The 25541-nt window shown below is 37.6% G+C and overlaps 2 protein-coding genes across 5 annotated transcripts in view; one reads left to right on the top strand and one right to left on the bottom strand.

Moving 5' to 3' along the window:
• TCEANC2 (transcription elongation factor A N-terminal and central domain containing 2) overlaps positions 1-4672 on the bottom strand; it is a 41887-nt gene extending 37215 nt beyond the window's left edge. The window contains exon 1 of the mRNA XM_082612396.1: positions 636-4672. The gene's annotated coding sequence lies outside the window, so the exon portion shown is untranslated. The remainder of the gene's footprint in view (positions 1-635) is intronic.
• On the top strand, positions 256-25541 carry TMEM59 (transmembrane protein 59). Of its 4 annotated transcripts, none has more exons than XM_082612390.1 (9): positions 256-571; positions 4695-4727; positions 5951-6056; positions 7567-7661; positions 10208-10360; positions 11971-12052; positions 12932-13016; positions 15607-15715; positions 24909-25541. In XM_082612390.1, exons 1-9 carry the CDS (start codon positions 386-388, stop codon positions 25062-25064), a joined length of 1005 nt encoding a protein of 334 aa, XP_082468516.1. In that variant the 5' UTR covers positions 256-385; the 3' UTR covers positions 25065-25541. The 4 variants fall into 4 exon arrangements, with proteins under 4 accessions (XP_082468516.1, XP_082468517.1, XP_082468518.1 ...); XM_082612391.1 differs by having other exon boundaries at positions 257-571; positions 12935-13016; XM_082612392.1 differs by lacking the exon at positions 4695-4727 and having other exon boundaries at positions 260-571.

Raw genomic sequence — 25541 nt, 5'->3', positions numbered from 1 at the left:
ACCACATTCCCCAGAATACACCGCGAAGGGGCGGGCTCGGGCGCACCTAGGGCGGCTGTAGTTCTCCGAGACCAACTTTCCCAACCCACCGTGCTCCTCCCGCCTACGAAGAACTACATGCCCCAGCATGCCTCGCGAAGCTAAGGAGTCGCTTCGCTATAGTACTCGCGATGTTTGGACCCACTTCCTCTCGCCAATCTAGAAGTTCGTAGACCTAGAGGTGGGGCGAGAGGCGGCAGTTTCGGGCGGGTCAGGGCGGAGCTGAGAGGACAGCAAAGGCGGAAGCAGCGGCCCGCGGGACTGGGAAGGGGCTGGTCCCGGAAGGAGGAGGAAACCTGAAAAGAAAACAGCAACAAGCTGAGGTGCTGTGACAGAGGCAAACAAAATGGCGGCGCCGACGGGGAGCCTCTGGGTCAGGGCCCAGCTCTCGCCGCTGCTGCTGCTGCTGACTATGGCCCTGACCGGAGGCTCGGGGACCGCTTCGGCTGAAGCTTTTGACTCGGTCTTGGGTGATACGGCGTCTTGTCACCGGGCCTGTCAGTTGACCTACCCCTTGCACACCTACCCCAAGGTAGGGCCCGTCCAAACCGGGCTACAACCCTTCCGTGGCCTCCCATCTCTCCGCTCTCCCGTACCTCTTTCGGCTCTGGAAGCCTGACTGTTGAATCCACCCTTCAACCGCTGTCTCCCATCTGTGTGGCTCCTGTTTTCTTCCCCTAATCTTACCCGCACCGCGCTTCTGCTGTAATTACCGGAAGTTTGTGCCGCACCTACCCTGTAATAGGCTGGGGACACAAAAATAAGCAAGACACGACCCCTTTCCTCTGGGGCCTTGCGGGGCAGCAGGGGAGACGAACACTTGGAGGGGGAGGAGTATCCAGATGATTAATGCGGGGTCCTCACCTTCCAGGGACGGCGGGGGGAGGGGGGCAGTTGCAGATACGCCAGCCCACAAAATGTTAACTCTTAACCCCTGTTCCCTGAGCGCCTCTCTGGTCTGGGAGCCTGCAGTCTGCCCCTGGAGTCAAACAAGTAGACAGTTCCACCATAGTATGAAATACATCAAGGAGTTGGGAGACGCTCAGGAAGGGCTTTCCGCCTGTGTTGAGTAACTGTACAAGGCGCTCACACTGGGACTGAAATGGCTTAGAGAAAAAGCAGTTAGGTTGCTGCATTCAGAGAACTTAACCGTTCAGTGCAGCAGAAGACAGAGGGAATAAGTGGAGTGGGAAAGAAATGAGACTGCCCTTCGTAGGGGGATCACAACTTATGGACAGAGTGACCCTTCCTCCCCTCCTTGTCCGCCCTCAGGTGCTGCCTTTCCTTTAATTCCATTCCACTAATCGAGTTGTTTTGCAGCTTCTAAAGAACTGTTGACTCAACATCCTAAATTGCGTGGTGACTCCCCCACCCTTCCAAATATATAATTTGGGTATATCATCCTCCCTCCCCCGCCTTTCTTTATGAGAGCTTTTTCTGGTCTTTTTGCTCTTGCTTTTCCTTCATCTTCCCTATGCTGTATGCCTAACTGTGTGTGTGGCTAGCCCTCTTTGCTCTCTCAAACTACAAAGTGACAGATTTAGGATGTTGCTTATTGGCAAGTGCTTTCAGGCTTTTGAAATTCTGAAGTTCTAAATGCTATCACTGCCTGTATGTTTGTTTACTGCTGGATTTTACATTGCTTGAAGATTATCAGTTTTCGAGAAAAAGTGTGGGAGAGGGGATTATCAGATTTTCAGTCAGACAAATATAGCAGTCAAGAGAGAGAAGTGAGGAATTCTGACTTCCAGACTTTCAAATCCATGTGTACTGCTCCTGGATACATTATTTTTTTTTCTCTTCTTATAGACCTCTCATAAGTAAGAGGATTGTATGAGGAAATATTGATTTGTCCTGGAATTGGGCAGAGGCTTATTTTGTATTTTTCTAGTGTTTGGATGTGTTGGTTGTTTTGTTTTGGTTTTTTCTGAGATTTTCCTAGCAAATTTGTAGTTATTTGAATACATATGCTGAGAGAATAAACAATTCAAAAGAATAAACATTTCTGAAACCTCTAGGTATTTTTATAATATCCACTACTTTCTAACAATTGATGTGATATCTGTTTTTTACTTATTCAGTAAAGCTCTTCTTCCCAGGAACTCTAAATCATCTGGCTCCCTGTGTGTCCTGGCCTTAAAATTTATAACTGTCTGCGCTCTGTTAGCCAGTATGATGGGAGATTTACCTCCATTATCCCCAATTCTCACCCTGCAAAGTTGGGTTTTACAATTGAGGGAATCGAGGCTCTGAAAGGTTCAGTGACTTGCCCAAGGTCGCATAGCCAAGAAGTAGTGGAGTAATAGGAATTCAGTCCTAAAACTGGCTGTATTATGCTGCGTTCTATTAATAAAGTTGTATTATTACAAATATTTAATTTACTTATTTCACTGATGTCTGTCAGTCCTCCTTCAAATTATTGTGCTTTACAGTTCAGGAAAAAGCAGTGTGTATTATAAGAAATTAGATGAATTTACAAGGTCCTCTAGCCTCTCTTGGTCTGGTATTTGTGACTGGCAGATAGAACTCTCTTCTTTTCCTTTTCTTTCTTTTTTTTTTTTTTTTTTTTTCTGTACGCGGGCCTCTCACTGTTGTGGCCTCTCCCGTCGCGGAGCACAGGCTCTGGACGCGCAGGCCCAGCGGCCATGGCTCACGGGCCCAGCCGCTCCGCGGCATGTGGGATCTTCCCGGACCGGGGAACGAACCCGTGTCCCCTGCATCGGCAGGCGGACTCTCAACCACTGCGCCACCAGGGAAGCCCTAGAACTCTCATTTTAATGACTCTTTTTCAGAATTAATTATTTGTTGAAAGAAAGTAGGATACTTTACTTGTTTGTAAGTAGATACTTAAAGTTATTATATTTTACCCTTTGACTTTCTTCAAAAGTATAATTGTTAACTTGTTTGGGTCTAAATGCAGGCGACATAAGTCATGTTAATAACAAAGATAATTATAGAGTTAGCCTGGTCATTTTTTAACAGAGTGTGGGCTCTGGAACTATACAAACCTGGGTTCCATTCCCAGCTTCACTTTTTTTTTAAATAAATTGATTGATTTTTGGCTGAGTTGGGTCTTTGTTGCTGCACATGGGCCTTCTCCAGTTGCGGCTAGCAGGGGCCACACTTTCTTGTGGTGCGCGGGCTTCTCATTGCGGTGGCTTCTCTTGTTGCGGAGCACGGGGTCTAGGCGTGCAGGCTTCCATAGTTGTGGGGCGTGGCCTTAGTTGCTCCGTGGCGTGTGGGATCTTCCCGGACCAGGGCTCGAACCCGTGTCCCCTGTATTAGCAGGTGGACTCCCAACCACTGTGCCACTAGGGAAGACCCCCAGCTTCACTTTTACTATCTGTGCATCCTTGCTGATTATTTAACTTATCATGACTTCATTTTGTCAGCTATAAAAAAAAACAAAACAAAACAAAAAAAAAACACCTCACACCTTGCAGAGCAAGTGTGAGGATTAAAGATAGTATACATGGCACTCTTAGCACAGTGCCTAACACATGGCAATAGTTATTTCCATTGCCCAATGTCATAAAACCAATTTGGTACATACAGTATATTAGTAATACTGAATAAGAGGGAGAATAGTTAGCCTGACTTAGCTCAGGATAAGTATATGCATGTAAAATCTGTAGATAGTAGGGTTCCTTCTTTAAGGAGGATTCATTAAGTTTCCTTCTAATTATTTAGCTAGTATTCAGTTTGGTGGGGAGCACCATTTTCTTGTGCTCTAAATTAGGGAAGGTCTATTTTATATAAGCTTGCCAGTCACTTTGGATACATAAGGCATGAAATATTATCTAGAACATGAAACACTTGGAATAAGATTATGATTTTTAATAGCTACCAATTGAGTGCTTGCTCTGTGCCAGGTATCCTATGATACATTAAGTGTTAGCACCATGCCTGGCACATCATGGGTGCTCATGAAATATATTATTAATGTTATGTCTACTTATTAGTTAGTATAACATAATATTAATGATGTAGATATAAGATAATATATAAATAAAATAATAAAGTATAAAATAAAATCCTCATCATATATCAAGATTGGCATATGAGTATTGTCACTGTTTTACAACTAAGGAGTTGAGGCTGAGAGAGATTAAGTCCCTTGCCCAAGGTTGTACAGAATAAGTGGTGAGGCTGAGCTTCTAACCAGGGCTAATTCCTGAACCTAGGCTCTTTCACCATGCTACAATCTCTTCTGAAAATGGTACTGGAGGGCTTATTGGATTGGTTTAACAAATGAAAACATATCTGAAAATGAAATGGTATGCAGTATAGCTCATACTAATGAGCTCGTGCTTCCCCTATGCAATATAAGGAAATATGTGGTGCTCCAAAGATGTAAGAGAATTCTTCCACTGTTTTACAAAGCCTGCAAAAGCTACTCAGGTATGAAATTTATTTTAATTGCTAACTCTTTCAATTTCACCGTAACAATAAATGCAGCTAGAACTGAAGTCCAAAAATGCACTACCTTCAAAGTTGTGTAATAAAGCTTGTTTAATATTAGACTGCAGCCATTTCCTCTTAATGGATTGTTGCTGCTACATAAATTTTACTAATCCTGCTGGAAAGAAATGCATACCTTTGTATTCCGTTGGTTGCTAACTGGTATATGCACATGCTGTTTCCTTCCTTATTAGGTGCCTGCCAGTTTGTACACAGTGAACTACACAGTAAGTTGAGGGGGCTCCCCCACATGTACTGGTTTGTTTCAAATACTATACATTTAACCAAGGAAAAGCCTGTTGAAGACGTTGTCATTAGTCTTATTAAGCAGTTCACATTTTCCAGCGATGAAGAGTCTTTCCTATCTTGAGCTCTCACACATATACAATGATGCTTATAACTGTTGTTTTCTATTTTTAAAACCAATTATTATGATTAACACTACTACCATTTATTGAGCACCTTCAGTGTCCTGGGCACTACACTAGGGGTTGGGAGATAATTTATAGCTTTTATTTCCTTTTTGAGATTTAGATAGGTAAAGTAACTTGTACACACTGACCTAAAAGGTTTTATTCCAAGTCTGACTGATTCCAGTGGCCTTTCCCATATGTCACATGTTGGCCTTGTTTGTGTTCTCAGTTCAGGTAAACCAAGTTTTTAAAAATCCTTTCATTTAAGCATTTTTTTAGATGTATACCTCACTTTATGGCACTATTTGCCATGTGAAGCTAGTCGTGATACTTTTCCTGATAAGCCTGATGATTCGTATAAATATTTATGTGGCAGAAGTACACCATTGGTCCCTAAAGTACTTGTTTACTCATTTATACCTCTATTAAAGTTCTGATTATGTCACTGTTATTTTTATTTTCAACTTTTCCCCCCAAAATATGACTGTGGAATATGGGAAAAGGGTGATGTTTTTACCCACTAGGTTTGCTTCTTGGATATCACTTTTATTATTTATTTATTTGTTAGTTTATTTATTTATTTTGGATGTCACTGTTTTGTTTTTTTTGTTTGTTTGTTTGTTTGTTTGTTTGTTTTTCTGTACGCGGGCCTCTCACTGTTGTGGCCTCTCCCGTTGCGGAGCACAGGCTCCGGACACACAGGCTCCGCGGCCATGGCTCGCGGGCCCAGCCGCTCCGCGGCATGTGGGATCTTCCGGGATCGGGGCACGAACCCGTGTCCCCTGCATCGGCAGGCGGACTCTCAACCACTGCGCCACCAGGGAAGCCCGGATGTCACTGTTAAAGAACTAAAACTTCTTTGTATGGCAAAGGTCTTGGTATTACCTGGCTCCTATCATTTTTCTCTCTTTCAGTCATAAATCTTTCGTTGAACAATTATAATAAACCCTATTAACTTTGCTTTCTTTTTGACCTTTTTTCCCCCTGAAGGAAAAGTGCTAGTTTTTGGTAATCCTCCCTGTTCTTGAACTCCCTAGGAAGAGGAGTTGTACGCATGTCAGAGGGGTTGCAGGCTGTTTTCAATTTGTCAATTTGTGGATGATGGAATTGATTTAAATCGGACCAAATTGGAATGTGAATCTGGTAAGATGCTATGCTAATGACATCAGCAGTATATAACATTGGTGTTTTCTTTGAGTTGTCTTATGCTTTTTATGTGTTTTCCTCAGAAAATGACAGGCATACTGTTTAAGCTATTCATCCAGCATACTTTAATTATTATGAAGTTAAACTTTTAGTAGCTACTGCTAGAAATTTCATGGGCTTTAAATTTCGTCTATTTATTGAGACAATGTTTATTTTATGCTGTGGATAGGACACCTTTGTTTAAGTAAGCATTTGGTTTAGACAAATGCAATACTAATTACGCTTCTTGTAATTCATCACTACCTTTTCAGTGGATGGTATAATTTTCCTAAGCCTTTCATTCATAGGCTAGTTGACTTAGCTCCAAGTTTTTTACTGAATCAGGCCTTTGACTCAGTATTTAATAGTGTATTCTTTGTGGGTCATGCCAATAAAAGAAGTAACCAGAGTTCTGTTGTCTCTTAAACCACTATTCTTACCTTTTGCCAAAAGTGATGTGTTTAATAAAATAAACCTGTAATCAGGACAAAATTGACATTTCGATTTTTAAAGAACTATAATGGAATTTTCTCCATTCATTACCTTACACTGATTATTCAGTGTAGCAGGAGGTACCTTTCTCCCTATCACTATGCCAGTATTCACATTTAGCCTCTGTGATATCATAAACTTTTTTTATGGCTCAGTCTCCTAAATGGCCATCTTTATATGTGCATAATGCGGTTCAGTTTATTATCTAGCACCTTTGGGAAGTATATTACAAATGCATGACTGGGTGGAAAGAAAAATAAAATTGTTATAGTGGTAAAGTGTTATATCACAGGAAAGAAATGGCTCTAGTGAACTAAACGAAGAGAGTAAATATGGTAGAGACTCATTCCAACTTTAGAATCCTGCTGTAGAACATTTTCTAAGTTCAGTTTTCTCAGAATTTAGGATGTTAGACTGATTGCTTTGTTTTATTTTTCCTTGCCATGTGAATACCCTTGCTTCTCAACTAAGTGATTCAGTTCCTAACAGTAATATCATATATTTGTGTAAATTACTAAAGTATATTATTTTGTTCAACCCCATGAAATAGGTGGTGGTAGTTCAGTTTTAGACATATAGAAATCAATAGAGAGGTTAAACAGCTCCACCTAGGTCACATACACAGCCAACAAGTGGTGAAGCCAGAATTTCAGGATGCCAGTTCAGTGTTTTTTCCACTATGCAAACGTTAGCTATGAAGATCACCTCATATGAATGTCATCATGTAGCCAGAGCCTGAGTATGTAATTAATAGATTTATACCTGGAAGATCTGACTTGTGGAAGGCAGAAGATATGGGGTTTTATTAAAAGAATACATTTGCTACTATTACCAAATGTGGAAATTCATATTGATGAAATACTTTTTAAGTATAATAAATTTCTTTATAAAATTTCTTTATAAGATGCCAATGTTCTCTCCCTTTTCTTTCTCTCATTCTCTTTTTTTTCTTGTAATTTGACTTTTTCTCTTCCAGCATGTACAGAAGCATATTCCCAATCTGATGAGCAATATGCTTGTCACCTTGGTTGCCAGAATCAGCTGCCATTCGCTGAATTGAGACAAGAACAAGTACGAAACAATTCTGCCTTTCAGAAATGCCTGCTTAGATCGCACTTTGTATTGAAACGTATATTGCCCACATGATCCTATTTTAGTGTTACATTTTTAGTCTTCAGCAAACAAATTATATGTTTGCAAATAGAAAAGTCAATTGATTTAATTACTTTTGTATAATACTTTACTGTTAAGAGGTATGTTCACACCTATAATCTCATTTTGGTTTTTTTCTTGGTCCAGTGACAATATTATCCCCATTTTGCATATGAAAACACTGAGGCTCAGAAAAATTGAGAGTTCCTTTTTTTCATCCCATCTGCTATTGCCTTAACTCAAATCATCATTATTTCTCATCTGTATTACTAAATTAACTTCCGACCTATTTTCCCACTTCAGCCCCATCTAGTCCATCCTTTAGTCTGTGTCCAGATATTTATTTTCTAAATGGAAATCTCGTCATGTCATTCTCCTATCTTATATACTTCAGTAGCTCCCCATTACATACAGGTTTAAGTCCAAACCACTTATCACAGCCTGGCTCCTGATTACCTCTTCTATATCATCTCTTATAATTCCCCACCCCTCATACTCTATCCAAACATACTGGGAAAAGTTTTTTAATTTTATTAACTCTGGCATAGAAAGTACAGCCACATGGTACAAAACTCAAAAGGTTAAAAAAAAAAGTATACAGTTGACCCATAGTACTACTGCACTACATGATCTGCAGTTGGTTGAATTCTCAGATGCAGAATCGCGGATATGGGGAGCCAACAATAATTTGTGTATATACACAGATTTCGGCACCCCTAACCCCTGCATTGTTCAAGGATCAGCTGTATAGTGAAAAGTCTCCTACTCCTGTATCTCTCAGCCACTCCATTTTGCTCCATTAATGTAGCCAGGGTTACCAATGCAGAGGTAATTTATATATATACAAGAATACATGTATTCTTTTTTTTCTAAAATATAAGAAATATAGAATGTCTACTCACTTTTTTTCACTGCATACATGTTTCATTGTATGGATGTATCATTTAAGCGGTCCCTTACTTGTGGACATGTAGGTTGTTTCTAATTTTTTAAATTTATGAATGATGCATGTTTTTCACATTTATATCTATAGAATAAAATCACAGGAGTAGAATTGCTGAGTTAAGAGGTATATGCATTTTTAATTTTGAGAAATAGAGCAAAATTGCCCTCCATGGAATTTGTATCAGATTTTAAAATTGACATATAATTCATTCTATAAAATTCACCCTTCTAAAATATTCGGTGCAGTAGTTTTTAGTATATTCACAAACTGTGCAACCATCATTACTACCTAATTCCAGAACATTTTCATCATCAAAAAAAGAAATCTCATACCCATTAGCAGTCACTGTCCTTTCCTCCTCCTCCCAGTCCTTGGCAATGTACAACTTTCATTACAGTTTTAATTTGTGTTTCTCTTATGAGTAACTTTAAACATAATTTCTAATTTTTAAGACCCATTTTTGTTTCCTTTTCTCTTAATTATGTACGTACCGAACAGTCCTAAATGTTTATAATATGACATTATTTCTTGCCTCTGTCCCTTCTACTCCCCATCTGCTCAGTGAATCCTCTTGACTCAGGGCAGGTGTCATGTCCTTTGCGAAGCCTTCTTAACCACCTCTGACCCCAGTTTGGGTTATGTGCCTTTCCCCATACACATGTTTCACTCTGTGTTTCACCTCTGTCCTATACAGATTAAACACAGATATACAGTGATAAATAAACACACATGGTTTAAAAATCTTAAAATTTATAATCTTAACGAATGCTTGTTTAGTGAACTAATCAATGAATGATTTCACAGCTATTAAGTGGGAAAATTGGATCATGAATACAGATCTTCTGATTCTAAAAACTCTTTTTAAATACCCCATACTGCCTCTCTTTTGGAATATAGCAGAACCAAAGCTATCCCTAGAGTTCAGCAAGTTGTATCCCACACTTGTGCTCTAGAGGGTCCCACTGCTGCTAAATAAGTCAAGAAGTTAGAATTGGAGGGGAGGTGATACCAATTAATGTAAAAATCTCATCAGTAGCTTACTGTATATAGTCAGCCCATAAATACTTCCCTCACTCTGCCGTGTTAACAGATACCTCACATTTTATGCATATATTCTTTTTTTTCCATTATAGCATGGTTTATTTTACATGAAAGCATTAAATATGAGAATAGTATGATTTGTCCCTTCCCCTTCTACCTCTTGAGGACTTGCTAATCCTTATTTAATCAAATCTTAAGATTCTCCACATTTTTGGACCTAATTCAAAAGCCTGTTATTTTGATAGAGGTGACAGGTAGCTTATAAGTGTGTTTGGTCGCAAGTTAAAGGATCCTGGGATTTTAAGCTTCTCATAGTTAATTTGCATAGGTAATGAAGAGTTTACTCTAATGTTGATGACTGTGGTAGAATCACTTAATGGTTTATACTCTCTCCCAATAAGGATTTGATTATGTTGCTCTCTTGAATATACATATATAAAAAATAATATATTTCTCATGATTTAATTTTTTTTTCAAGCTCATGTCCCTGATGCCAAAAATGCATCTACTCTTCCCTCTAACTCTGGTAAGGTCATTCTGGAGTGATATGATGGACTCTGCACAGAGCTTCATAACCTCTTCGTGGACTTTTTATCTTCAAGCTGATGATGGAAAAATAGTTATATTTCAGGTGATGACTGTGCTTCATAGATTCATTTAAATATCGACAGTAGTAATGTATATGTCTTAAATGAATGTCTTAGTATAGAGCCATGTACTTAGTCCCTTACAAATATTTATCATCAAATAATAATTACTTACTAACCTACATTAAAACATTGGGCATCAGGACCCAATGTGACTTACCCTTCCCTCTGCCCATTGGAAACCTATTTAAAGCCTGTTGTTCCTTATCTTACAAGAACTCTGAATCTGCTAAATTTTAGAGTGGTTAAATTGATAAAAATGAAACCTCTAGATATGAGACATAAGAAAAATTAATGTAGTTTGAATATAAATAATGGTGTGTATTTATATCATATATGGATATTAGAGAAAAGCAATAGAACATAATTTTCAGTTGTTAATAGTGCTTTTTCTCATAACTCTTATAAGAGAGCTTGTTGAAGAAGCATATTGCCTTCTAGAGAGGTAACTTTTCTCCTACCTCATTATTTACCATGTGATATGATAATAATAGCTGCTGTCTTTGAAGGTTCATGTGTACTAGGCATTTACATATATTATCTCAAATCTTCAAACAACTTCATGAGGTTGTATTATCACTATTTTATTGATGAGGAACCTGTGAGTCTAACTTATTTAAGGTCACGCTGCCAGTAAGTAACAGAATTAGGCTTCAAACCTGGGTTACTTTAGCTCCAAGGCTCATATACCACCCTACCATGCTGTCTTCCTTTTAATTTGGTTGTTAAATTCCTCAAACTTACCAGCCAACAAATTATGTTGTGATGCTTTTCTCTCAGGTGATAATTAAAGTAAACCTTTTAATTATTATTGCCAATTGAGTGGCTTATTATAAGGCTAGTCTGTGATTTTTAAGATCGTCCTGAGTCTTGGGTACCCTGTACTTAATTTGGTAATATGTAAAACACAGAAGGAGTTTTCTCTCTTTAAGTTCATGAATAAGTTCTGTGTCTGAAAGCTACTTAAGTTAAAGCTTAAATTGACTCTCAGAGTGGAGTCCTCCTTCATTCCTGATTAGATGTGAGATTAGCTCTGTTCCTCTCTTTATGTCAACTTAAGTGTGACTATGATGGAGAAAACGCCACTCCAGAGAATCAGTGCTACATAGAAGATGTAAAGTATGGAGCACTGAGCTATAATTTATGAATTACTCATACTTAGGGAAGAATGGAATGTTTCAGATGAGAAAGAATAGAGATAATATGTGTTTAACCAGAAATTTTGGCAGTCCGCTAAATTATTCCTGATCAACCAGAATTAGAACTCAGTTTTGCTTAGTATGATACTTAATGTACTATGTTGTAGTTTGTCCCTCTTTTTTTTAATTTTTTCTTTTTTTTTTATGTTGTCAGGAAATTAAACTGACTAAATTCTTGATGATGCTAGAAGTCTGTTTCTTTGCAAGGCACCGGATCTAATGTTTAGCATGTGCAATTAAAATATATTGTGGTTAACATGTTTTATTTTTTATACCATACTTCTGTTACTTTTTCTCAATTTGAATCTTTGTAGAGATGATATGTTATAGAACTTCCTACTGAGAAAACTTAAGAAGAAGTACAAATGACTTAGTTGCTTTCATTATCATTTTAGTCTAAGCCAGAGATCCAGTATGCACCACAGTTGGAGCAGGAGCCTACAAATTTGAAAGAACCATCACTAAGCAAAATGTCCTGTAAGTTTTATTTTAAGTAGCTTGGGATTAAAAACATTAACAGTCAAATCTGATGGTGTTAGAATTGGTTGTATGATTGTTTTTACACTAATGGAAGGTGAATAAATAATTTTTAAAACTGTGGTTCTCAAACTTTAATATGCATTAAGATCTGTAGAGTTTGTTAAAGCAATTTCTGAGCCCCACCTCCAAAGTTTCCAATTTATTAAATCTGGGATAGGACATGAGAATTTGCGTTTCTCACAAATTCCCGTATTCTGTTGCGGCTGGTCTGGGGACCACACGTTAGAATCACTATTCTAAAAACATTTAGTTTGCTTTGAAGGATGTTTTGAGTATGAACTAATGAGAGATTCTGGTATCTCCCAACAAACTAGCCAAATAGTGAAACTACCCTGAAAATATGTTTTTATTCTATTTTTATTTCTATGCTAGAAGTGAATTTAAACTTATAGGAATAGAAAACATCAGGCTAAACCTGCTTACCTTTTAAAATGTGCTAGCTCATACCTTATTTTAGATACTGATTTTATTAACTTTTTAATTATTTTGGTGGGTGGATAATGACAGTACATAACACAAGGCCATCTTTAACTTTAGACTTGAACAAACCAAATTCTATTATTACATTCAGAAATATAATTAAACAGAAAGCATCAATGTCAATAAAAATTTGAAAGTAAAATAGGAAATTCATAATGTTGTATAATATCCAGTTAGTTTTTAAGGTGCCAGAGGAACTTGCATTCATTATAAAATATGTCAGATTACATTTACAAAAGCAGCTGGATATCTGTACAGTGTATATATCTAAAACCAGTCATTTGAGACTAGTTTTTGGAATATAGGATATCATAAACTTGTACCTTATTATTTCAGCAGATCTTCAAATGAGAAGTTCACGAGCACATAGGAACTATCTTGAAGATGGAGAACGTGATGGTTTTTTAAGATGTCTCTCTCTGTATGTATTCATCTTCACTTATGCATATAGGAGATAAAATCTGGCTTGTATCAGAGAGATGCAGTCCTTTTTATTATTTTAAAGTTATATTAGCTGCTCAAAAGTAGAAAACTTTTTTTTACCTTTTACCTTTTCCCTACCAAATCCAAAGTTGTACTTTTGGATATTTTAGTTTGTTTAAAAGGTAATTCTCATACTACTTTAATCAAACCCAAGCGGATAGTTTTTTTCACAGCACAAAAACATCCTTGTTCTTATTGGGAGTCTTTGATTTATGTTACGATATGTGCTTCTTCAGACATCTCAGTTAAGCTTTAATTTAATATTTATTGAAAAAAATTCACATATGAGTAGCCCCACACAGTTCATATCCATGTTGTTCAAGGGTCAATGGTATTTACATAGCATTTACATTTTATTAGATATTATAAGCAATCTAGAGATGATCTAAAGTATACAGGAAGATATGCATAGGTTATATGCAAGTACTACACCACTTTATATAAGGGAATTGAACACCCTCAGATTTTGGTATGGGAGGGGGCAGCAATCCTGAGACCGGTGCCCTGGGGATACCAAGGAATGACTGTGTGTCTGAATGGTTTGGGGGTTGGATTTTTGTTTTTATCTATATGGCCACACAGGAGGCTAGGGGAGGTAGATAAGGGCTACAGATAGAGGAGGGCTTTGTGTTCTATACTGAGGGTCATCTCCATGCCAAGGATTCTTTTTTTTTTTAATTATTTATTTGCCTGTGTCGGGTCTTAGTTACGGCGTGGGCTTCTCTCTAGTTGTGGCGCACGGGCTCTAGAGCATGCAGGCTTAGTTGCCCCTCAGCATGTGGGATCTTAGTTCCCTGACCAGGGATTGACTCCGCGTCCCCTGCATTGGAACGCGGATTCTTAACCACTTGACCACCAGGGAAGTACCCATGCCAAGGATTCTTAAGGGTGGCAAGGGGAAGTGGGCAGGCGAGGGTAATTGTTACCTTGTGCCCTCCTGGGAAGGAATATCAGGCCTTCTGAGGGTGAGGAGGGTTTTATCAAAGTATGCATGCTTCTCCTCCTCCAAGGAGTTCTGATATGAGCCTTCTCCCTGCAACCACCCCTCACCCCTCGCCAAGAAAAAAAAGAGAGAGAGAAAGAGACAGTGGGCCATAGCACTTGGTGATAATTATCTACTCTGTGTCAGATACCAGACCAGGCACTTGAGTAGAGAGGCGAACAAGTGTGTATATACTCTAGTGGACTGTTCTGTCTCAAGTGCAACACTTAAGTAGTCCACACTACATGCTTCCTGTAATTTCTTAGAGTAGAAATAGTTTCCTGAGAGATTTTATCAGATATCAGTAGGGTTATATTAGAACCTAAAAATTAATAGTTTTTACTGAATAAACTCTTTAAAGACTGGGTAAGAAAATGAGAATTTAAATTTTCCCTTCCTTTCATTGCTAAACTTGCTTTTGACCTTGTACAGAAAAAAAGGCAATTTTTCTCTCTCTCAGTATTTTGGATTTTTCTTGCAGTTTGATAAGTTTTATGAAACCTAAATAATTATCTAATCTTAAGTTACAGTTTACTCTTTTTTTTTTTTGGCCACGACACGCGGTTTGCCGGATCTTAGTTCCCCAACTAGGAATTGAACCTGGGGACCCGGCAGTGAGAGCACTGAGTCCTAACCACTGGACTGCCAGGGAATTCCCTACAGTTTATCCTTAATACTGCATTACCTAGCATCTTATTGATGCCTTACTGCCTTTTAACATTTTGTCATGTTTTATGTTATTCTTTTAAATCTAACATTTTAAAAATAGCTTCACTTGTTCTTTAAATCTTAATCAATAGTTTAGCAAACAATAGGGCACTTATGGAAAAAACTCCAGTTGCTGATTCTTGTAACCGGCCTTCTACCCTAAGATATTTTAATCATAAGAAAAATATAACTATCTCTTTTTAAGATATGTGCTAATGGATACAGAATGCTTCATAGTAGATATGCTCTTGTAAGTTGAAATTCAAGTAAATTGTGCTAAGTTAAATATTTGAAATGTAGTAGAGAAGCTAACTTCTGGAAGCCTGTTGTGAATCCATTTATAAAACAAATGATCATTTCATAATTTACCTATTCTGTACCTTAATTCTTTGGAATATTGGGTTTTCTTAAAGCAAGTATTATCTTAATACCTTGCAAAATAATATATGACATTTGTGTAGCACTGTACAGTTTATAGGACACTTTGATTTGCCTTATCTCATTTAGTAATTAAAAAATACCCTTAACAGTAACTTGCTTTAATTTCATATATTTAGCAGAAAGCCAGTATGTCTGATTTTTTAATGTATAAAAGTAACATAGCCATGTTATAGAAACTTGAGTAATGGAGGAAAGGACATCATATCACCCTAATATAATAGCTATTATAATATTTTCTTCCCTAAGTATGTTTTTTAAAATAGTTTTAAAGGTAGTACACATAAAGTTTTAATTATATTATTAAGTACACAAGATTGATTGCCTGCAGTTGTTAAGAGCCTCCTATTTTTTATATTATGTAACATAAGTAATTGTTGATTTCTTTTTTTTTCCCCAGTAACTCCGGGTGGATTTTAACCATGACTCTTGTCCTCTCCGTGATGGTATTGCTCTGGATTTGTTGTGCAACCGTTGCTACAGCTGTGGAGCAGTATGTTCCCTCTGAGGTAAATTTAATTCTAACTCTTAGACCTTTTGAAGACTGAGCCATATGATTTACTTTTTTTAATGCCTTACTGGTTTAGCTACAAACGCAAAGCCTTTCTACTAATAGAATGAGAGAAGATTTGATGGTTTTAATCACACACCGAGATTGGCACATATGAGAATTACAGGTTCTCAGCATAAGAATCACTTTCCAATTTTCTGTGGTGCTAACTACCATAATGACCAGTGTATGCAGGCTGGTTTGAGTACAGTGTCTCTCTTCTCCCAAGTTGAGACTGAAAAACACCCATTGACATCAGTTTCTAAGGTGATATATAAGAAAGAAGACTTGTAGAACTACTTAAAATTTTAAATTTAACATTGCCACAACTGTTAAGGAATAATTGCTGCTTTAGAAGCAGCAAGGTTAGAGCTTTTGATTTTGAGTAATGTGTTCTGGTATACCCTGAGAGAGATGGAAAACTGTCTTGACTTTCTTGGTAATTAAAATTTAACTGGCTCAAGAAACATACTGTTAAGGTAAAGGATTTTTGTTTTAGAAAAAATGTCTAATTTCAATATGGTACTGGCACAAAAACAGAAATATAGAACAGTGGAACAGGATAGAAAGCCCAGAGATAAACCCATGCACATATGGTCACCTTATTTTTGATAAAGGAGGCAAGAATATACAATGGAGAAAAGACAGCCTCTTCAATAAGTGGTACTGGGAAAACTAGACAGCTACATGTAAAAGAATGAAATTAGAACACTCCCTAACACCATACACAAAAATAAATTCAAAATGGATTAAAGACCTAAATGTAAGGCCAGACACCAGAAACTCTTAGAGGAAAACATAGAACACTCTATGACATAAACCACAGCAAGATCCTTTTTGACCCACCTCCTAGAGAAATGGAAATAAAAATAAACAAATGGAACTTAATGAAACTTAAAAGCTTTTGCACAGCAAAGGAAACCATAAACAAGACGAAAAGACAACCCTCAGAATGGGAGAAAATATTTGCAAATGAAGCAACTGACAAAGGATTAATCTCCAAAATTTACAAGCAGCTCATGCAGCTCAATATCAAAAACACAAACAACCCAATCCAAAAATGGGCAGAAGACCTAAATAGACATTTCTCCAAAGAAAATATCCAGATTGCCAACAAACACATGAAAGAATGCTCAACATCACTAATCATTAGAGAAATGCAGATCAAAACTACAATGAGGTATCACCTCACACCAGTCAGAATGGTCATCATCCAAAAATTTACAAACAATAAATTCTGGAGAGAGTGTGGAGAAAAGGGAACCCTCTTGCACTGTTGGTGGGAATGTACATTGATACAGCCACTATGGAGAACAGTATGGAGGTTCCTTAAAAAACTAAAAATAGAACTACCATATGACCCAGCAATCCCACTACTAGGCATATACCCTGAGAAAACCATAATTCAAAGAGTCATGTACCACAGTGTTCATTGCAGCTCTATTTACAATAGCCAGGATATGGAAGCAATCTAAGTGTCCATCGACAGATGAATGGATAAAGAAGATGTGGAACATATATACAATGGAATATTACTCAGCCATAAAAAGAAACAAAATTGAGTGATTTGTAGTGAGGTGGATGGACCTAGAGACTGTCATACAGAGTGAAGTAAGAAAGAGAAAAACAAATACCGTATGTTAACACATATATGTGGAATCTAAAAAAAAAATGGTTATGAAGAACCTATGGGCAGGACAGGAATAAAGACGCAGACATAGAGAATGGACTTGAGGACACAGGGAGGGGGAAGGGTAAGCTGGGACGAAGTGAGAGAGTGGCGTGGACATATATAAACTACCAAATGTAAAATAGATAGCTAGTGGGAAGCAGCTGCATGGCACAGGGAGATCAGCTCAGTGCTTTGTGACCACCTAGAGGGGTGGGATAGGGAGGGTGGGAGGGAGACACAAGAGGGAGGCGATATGGGGATATGTGTATGTGTATAGCTGATTCACTTTGTTATAAAGCAGAAACTAACACACCATTGTAAAGCAGTTATACTCCAATAAAGATGTTTAAATAAATAAGTAAATAGAAATAAATAAAAACAATGACTTTTGAGCTCTTAAAAAAAGTCTAATTTGATGATTCAACTTAGCTTTCAAGGAAGGAAAATTATTTATATAACTAAACATAAGATAATAAATTCTATTGACATCAGATCCAACTGAAATAAACTTTAGTTCTCATATGCCTCCAGAATGCAAAAGAAAAAGAGAGAAAAGAAGAAAGGAGGGAAATTTGAAGAATGGTATGGATTGGCAGAGACAGGAGGGTGGACAATATTCCCAGGTACAGACAAGAATAAGCTACTATCAGGGAAGGACTGTAAGCAGCTGACTTGATTAAAAGAAGTTAAATTAGGAAATTAAACCAAATGAATAAAGTTAGACAGGATTGGGAAGAACGTTGAATTGTGAAAGTGTTAGACAATGGGTAAATTTCTGTAGAACTCATCTGTTTATGATATGATCTGAACATCCTCTTGCTAATTACCTATTTATGTTCTTGTTTAGTTCTGATATCCATATTTTAATCATTTTATTGTTCCTGATAAAGTTGAAATTACACATCTTACATAGGATTGCCTTTGCCTATTACTTGCTTTTGAACTGCCCCATGCACTCTAAATCCTCATGGCAACAAAGCTACAAACGCAGAGTAGTAAATCTTTATTGACACTGTGGTACTTTATTCCTTCCATTAGCACAACTCCTTCTCTTTACTTCTAGGATGCCCCTTGTAAAAGAAAGATACACGTAGAGATTGGTGTGGTTATTTCCTGGAAAGCTTGAATTACTGGCCTCAGGTGGAATTTACCTTGATAAAATCACCACTACCTGGCTTCTGGTTCCCAGGACTACTGACTAATGTTGAGCACTTTCTCCTGGACACCGTTCTAAGCATTTTATATGAATTAGCTCATTTAGTCCTTTCAGTAACTCTGTGAGATGGCTGCTATTATTATCCTCTTTTCCAGATATGAAAACTGAAAGAGAGAATGTATTATTGCCCCAGTGTCACATAACTAGTAAGTGGTAGAACCAGAATTTAAACCCAGGTCGTCTGACTCCAAAGCCAGTACCCTTAAGTTTTTTTAGTTAACCTGGAGTCATCACTAGGGAAGTTGATTATGTTACTTGTATCAGGAGCTCATCTTCTGTGTAACCTCTTTTGACACTAGGAAGTTGAACACCACTGGGACCACATGTTTCATGTTTTTGAGCCAGGATGCTCAAACTCCCTTACTGAAACAGTTCTTAGATGGACATTTCGTAGTTTTTCCTCTCTTATCTCCTTACTTGACTTATGGAATTGACCTCCTCTTCTGGTGTTGTTTAGACATAACAGTGCTTCACATCGTGGTTTTGGTTACATCTTACAGACCTGGGGATCTGTCCCTCCCTTTCAGATTACTCTTGGTCTTTTTCTTCCTTTTAGATGTTGTCTCTGCTGTGATAAATTTTGTCTTGATTGTATAGCTTTAATTCTGTGAGAAGTTCTTTCCCCTTATTTCCAAGTTGTTTGTAGAACACCTCGTTGTTCCCACATATGCCCAGGCCCCTGGATCATAAAGCCTAAAGCATCAGAACCACACGTGGAGTCCTGTTGGCAGCTATTACATTCCCTCCTGGTATCTGCATATGGGTGTCACTTTCTTTCCCCTCTCTAGAACTCTTCTTCCTGTCCTTAACAATCAAAAGTAAGGTGACACCCTCAAAGAGCCTATGCTTTCCTAAGGTGCACTTTCTAGAAAAATATATCAAAAACACTGATTTGAATTCACTGCTTTTAGGCTTTACTTTGTGTCTGAAACCACACTTCAGCTAAGTAATAGTGTTTTTTCAACTGTTTTTTTTTTTTTTTTTTTTTTTTTTTGCTGTACGCGGGCCTCTCACTGTTGTGGCCTCTCCCGCTGCGGAGCACAGGCTCCGGACGCGCAGGCTCAGTGGCCATGGCTCACGGGCCCAGCCGCTCTGCGGCATGTGGGATCTTCCCGGACCGGGGCACGAACCCGTGTCCCCTGCATCGGCAGGCGGACTCTCAACCACTGCGCCACCAGGGAAGCCCTCAACTATATTTTTAATTATAAAAATTCTATATACTTGGTATAGAATTTATAAAGTTATATATAAAGAAACAGGAAAAAAAATCACTCATCCAGAACTATTTCATATTGCCATTTTAGTGGATTTCTTTTCACAATTAAAAACTGTATAGGACTTCCCTGGTGGCACAGTGGTTAAGAATCCGCCTGCCGATGCAGGGAAAGTGGGTTCAAGCCCTGGTCCGGGAAGATCCCACAAGCCGTGGATGAACTAAGCCCGTGTGCCACAACTGCTGAGCCTGCGCTCTAGAGCCCGCGAGCCACAACTACTGAGCCCGTGAGCCACAACTACTGAGCCTGCGTGCCTAGAGCCCACGCTCTGCAACAAGAGAAGCCACCACAGTGAGAAACCCATGCACCACAATGAAGAGTAGCCCCCGCTTGCTGCAACCAGAGAAAGTCGTGCACAGCAAGAAAGACCCAACACAGCCAAAAATAAATAAATAAATTAGATATATTAAAAAAAAAAAAACTGTATAAACTGGGACTTCCCTGGCCATCCAGTGGTTAAGAGTCCATGCTTCCATTGCAGGGGGTGTGGGGTCAGTCCCTCGTAGAGGATCTAAGATCCTTCATGCCTCACAGCGCAGCCAAAACAGGAGAAAAAACAAGCTGTATAAACTATTTCAATATTAATGTTTTGTTTCTTATTGTAAAATATAGCGGTGTAAATACTCCTTCCCTGGTATTTTCTCCTTTATTTATTGTAAAAGTAGCTGACAGTTTAGCATTAGGAAAGTTATTCAGATTTTCTTAATCAAAAGCCACCTATTTTAAACTTTACTTTCATAAAAGCTTTTCATTGATTTTATTATTGGAACATAAGTTACTTCTGACCCCTCTCCATAGTAACATGAGACTCCATGTTAAGTAATATAAGCAATGAGCAATGTTATTTATATTTTGTTATATAATTTATATATATAATCCTATGTGTTTATAGGAAATCATAAACCTGCTGAGAGAATGTTTCTCTTCAGTATGGACCTGGTATCTTGAGCTCAAACATGAAATATAAAAATCTTCCTTTTCAGTCACTACAAATAAAGCTTAAAATGGTGCTAATAAGGGCCAGGAATGTGGTCTTGGAAACTTATGAGCAGCTTTATTTTTTTTATTTAGGAAAGTTCTGAAATAATTTATCCTTAGCCTGTTTTGTATATAGTAGGTATTCATCATATACCATTTGATAGTAATGCCAGAAAGAGTTGGCATTTGTTGATCTTAAAGCAGTATCATTTTGAGTGACTTACAAAGATTTTGATCCTTTTTTTCTCCACTGTTTTTCCCTGTTCTTTCACATTTATGATGTCGTTTTTTTGAAACTTCATGAAATAATGCTTTTCTCTTGTTGAGCTGTCTATTTAAGATAATAAAGAGTTGTCATTCATAGTGGCCCTTGTCAGGCAGGTCAAACCTGACTTATAAAAACAGGGTTCAGCAATATTGGATATTCCTTTCTAGAGACCAGGCAGCCTCAGAAAATTGCCAAAGCAACAAATAATAATATAACTGCCGCCTCAGTGTTATCTCATTATCTGTTTGCATCCTTTTTTCTTATTTGTCAAGACCATAATCATCTGTTTTGAAATGGTTAGTTAAGAAAGGTTTTAGAAGACTTCAAATAACATTCATGTTAGTAAATCACAGACATTTATGGATAACATATTATGTGCTAGGCCCTGTTCAAGAGATTAGAGGTACAATGAAGAATAACATGAAGGTGGAACAAAGTTAAATGTTAAAGGCTGCAACGACTCAAGAAGTAGGGTGGGGGCTTCCCTCATGGCGCAGCGGTTAAGAATCTGCCTGCCAATGCAGGGGACACAGGTTCGATCCCTGGTCAGGGAAGATCCCACATGCTGTGGAGCAGCTAAGCCCGAGCGCCACAACTACTGAGCCTGTGCTCTAAAGCCCACGAGCCACAGCTACTGAAGCCCGCGTGCCTAGAGCCTGTGCTCCGCAACAAGAGAAGCCACGACAACGAGAAGCCCATGCACCGAAACGAAGAGTGGCCCCTGCTCGCCGCAACTAGTTAAAGCCCACGTGCAGCAACGAAGACCCGACGCAGCCAAAAATAAATTAATTAATTTAATTAATTTTTTTAAAAAGTAGGGTGAAACATGTCTTAAACTATAATAAAAATTATTTGTCTAAAAAAAAAAAAAGACCAAGAATCTTTCTGTTGAGAAGCTTTAAGTCTCAAGAGAGACAATCAGAAAACGATGTAAATGCCATAGCTTTTTAATCTAAATTCTGTTAAGAAAACGAGTTTTAGAAAAGATTTATGTACATCTAAGATTGCATAACTGGTTAGTGGCAAAGGCAGACCTAAAGCCCAAATACATACTAATTGAGTTTATTTTTAACTTTTAGAAGTAATACGTGTGACATAAAATTGACTTCCTCTTCCTCACTTCTCAGTTAAACCAGTTAATAGTTTTTAAAAATTTTTCCAAGCAGTTGCCATTTTAAAATTTTATCTTTTTTTTTAAAAATCAATTTTAGACATTATCTGATGTCCTCCTACTAAAGGATGAGTTTAGTTCCCTTATACTGTCTCTCACTTCCATCTCTTCAGTTGATGGGTTTTGGGGGTTTTTTTTTTATATATATATAAATATATTTATTTATATTTTGGCTGCGTTGGGTCTTCATTGCTATGCGTGGACTTTCTCTAATTGAGGTGAGCGGGGACTACTCTTCATTGCGGTGCACGGGCTTCTCATTGGGGTGGCTTCTCGTTGCAGAGCACAGGCAGTAGGTGCATGGGCTTCAGTAGTTGTGGCACGTGGGCTCAGTAGTTGTAGCTCGCGAGCTCTAGAGCACAGGCTCAGTAGTTGTGGTGCACGGGCTTAGTTGCTCTGCGGCATGTGGGATCTTCCTGGACCATGGCTTGAACCTGTGTCCCCTGCATTGGCAGGCAGATTCTTAACCACTGAACCACCAGGGAAGCCCCCAGTTGCTGATTTTTATAATGTATATTATTATTTTATATACTTTTAGTGAGTGCTTTACAAATTTCTGTTGACTCCTCATTACTCCTTTCCTTCTCCCTTTTCATACTGTCTCAATTTTCATTAATTATTATGATCCTTGACAATAAAATATACTCATTCTTCTGTATATATACTTTCATAGGTTGATCTGAAAAATTAAAATCCACTAGGCAACATTTACAGTATTATGATTATATAAATATTCAAAGTAGAACACTGATTCTATTAGAACACTGGCAAATATAAACCTGAATTACTTAAAAGTGTTCCCAAGAGAATCTTCCATATATCTCTGCTTAATGGAACCCATTTTTATTTTGTTCTAGCTTTCTTCCCATTTTCTAAGTCATCTCAGTTGCTACTGTTTCTTGTATGTTATTTTCTTTCTTGATTTCCTCTTTACTTTTGCTGGACCTCCTTAAGTAATTTTTTTCATAAAGGATACTTGAGCAATAAACTTCCCAAGGTAACACTTTTGAAAACACCTCTATTGTACCCTTGTATTTGATTAGTAATTTGAGAATACAGAGTAGCCACAGAATCACTAAACATACTGGTTAGAGGTTATCCATATGCTCCCATCCATTTCCCTGCACGAATTTTACTCTTTCTCCCTGATCTTCTAGATAGCTTCTTCCATATAGATGTTTGAAATCATTTAAACGGTTCCTGGTCGCTGTTTCAAGGTTTTTAAATGTTAAATAGAGTTGTGAAAGTTTTTCTTTCATTGTGCCCCAGAGCAAATTATCACATGTTAATTTGGGTTTTAAGGAGGTCTTAGTGTATCAGATCCATGTCCAATCCATCAACCACTGAATTTGTCTTGAAAATATTCTCTTACTGGAAAAGTGTCAGGTACTGGGCCACCTCCTTGGTGCAGGATAGTTATTGCCTTGAAACAGTAGACAGCAGACCACGTCTGAAATGTGTTCAAGTAAGCAGCCGTCATGACAATCACTTTTAGAACATTTTTATCACCCCAAAAAGGAAACTCATACTAGTAGTTACTCCCCATTTCCTCCCAAGCATCTTCACCAGCCATAGACGACCAATATGTGTGATCTCTTGTGACTGGCCTCTTTCACTTAGCATAATGTTTTCAAGGTTCATCCATGTTGTAGCATGTATTGGTATTGTAGATACTTAAACTTTTGAAGGTGCTCTTTATTCAGCATCTTCTAAAAGCAGCTTTCCAACATCAGGTACTTCTGTGTCAGTCTGTCTTTTTAATATAGTCAGTTGCCCTGTCAATAATGTCAGCACTTCAGTTTTTAATTTACAGAATCAGAGATTTATTGCCATATGCATTAACAACAAAATCTATCCCATTCGTTAGTAAAAACTTTTCATTTTCTATTTTTTCCTTTAGGAGATAAACCTATATCTAAATAGACCTACTCTCAAAAGATATTAGACATTTCCATTATATTTCAGTGAGTTTTATGACATTTGCACTGACTCTGTGTTATGCTTTCATTCTTTCGTTTTAGTATCTATCTTCTTGGATATGTTAGTAATAATTTGAGCTTTTATATGTTTATGAAGACCTTTCTATCGATGTTAAAGTATTTCATGTACATTCTTTGTTCTACTCACAGCCTTTTAAAATAGTACATACTGTTTTCCATATATGTTAATTTACAACATTTAGTAGCAGAGAAACTTACCCCAAATCATTTGACCACTTGGTTGGAGAGCTAAGATCTTAAAGGAATTGATCACTTAAGGCATCAAACATCCAGAATCCATGCTCTTGTATGACCACACTTACTCCATTTAAACCTAAGCAATTTTTCTTGATGCTCAGTTGTTAACTTCTAAGTATTTTAAGTCAGTACATGTGGAAAAGTTTTCTTTGGCCATCCACTGGGAACTGAATCACATATCTGTAACACTTTGAGTAAAAGCATTCTTGAGGACGTTTATAGAAATTTTTTTTTTTTTTTTACCAAATACCCACAGATTAAATTGCTATTTGAAGACTTACTTGGAGAGGTTCCTAATTATCCAAATTGCTGATGTTCATTGATTGTTTTTTGCAGAAGCTGAGTATCTATGGTGACTTGGAATTCATGAATGAACAAAAGCTAAACAGATATCCAGCTTCTTCTCTTGTGGTTGTTAGATCTAAAGGTGAAGATCATGAAGAAGCAGGACCTCTACCTGCAAAAGTGAATCTTGCTCATTCAGAAATTTAAGCTTTTTTTTTTAAGAAAAGTGTATAGACATCTAAATTTGCATTCCTCATAGTGCTTTTTAAAATGGTTTCATTGGCTATAGGACTTAAAAATCACTATTAAATGCAAATAAAGTTACCCAAATCTGTGACGACTGTATTTGCTGTAATTTTACCTGTAATTTTTTTCTAGTAATTTAAGAGATGGATATTTGGGATTGTATTTTTATTTTACTAATACCTGTGCTATTTTAATTATTATTTGCATTGTTTTTGTTTGTTTCCTTTCTTAGCCAAATTCTGTGAGCTGATCATTGTTTTTCCCCACCTCCTACCATGTCAATCACCTTAGTTAATAAGTTGAATACTCAGTAGGATATGACACTCCTGCTCAGCAATGGCCCACAACCTGTAATTTGAAATTTAGTAGAAAATGCCCTTTAATACACTACATTTTCAGTTGTATTGAACTGAAATCATTAAAATTTTATTTGAATAA

This window comes from Mesoplodon mirus, assembly GCF_964341445.2.
Source record: "Mesoplodon mirus genome assembly, chromosome: 3".
NCBI lineage: Eukaryota > Metazoa > Chordata > Mammalia > Artiodactyla > Ziphiidae > Mesoplodon > Mesoplodon mirus.
Note: the sequence above shows the minus strand (reverse complement) of the source record. Positions and strands in the feature narration are given on the sequence as shown.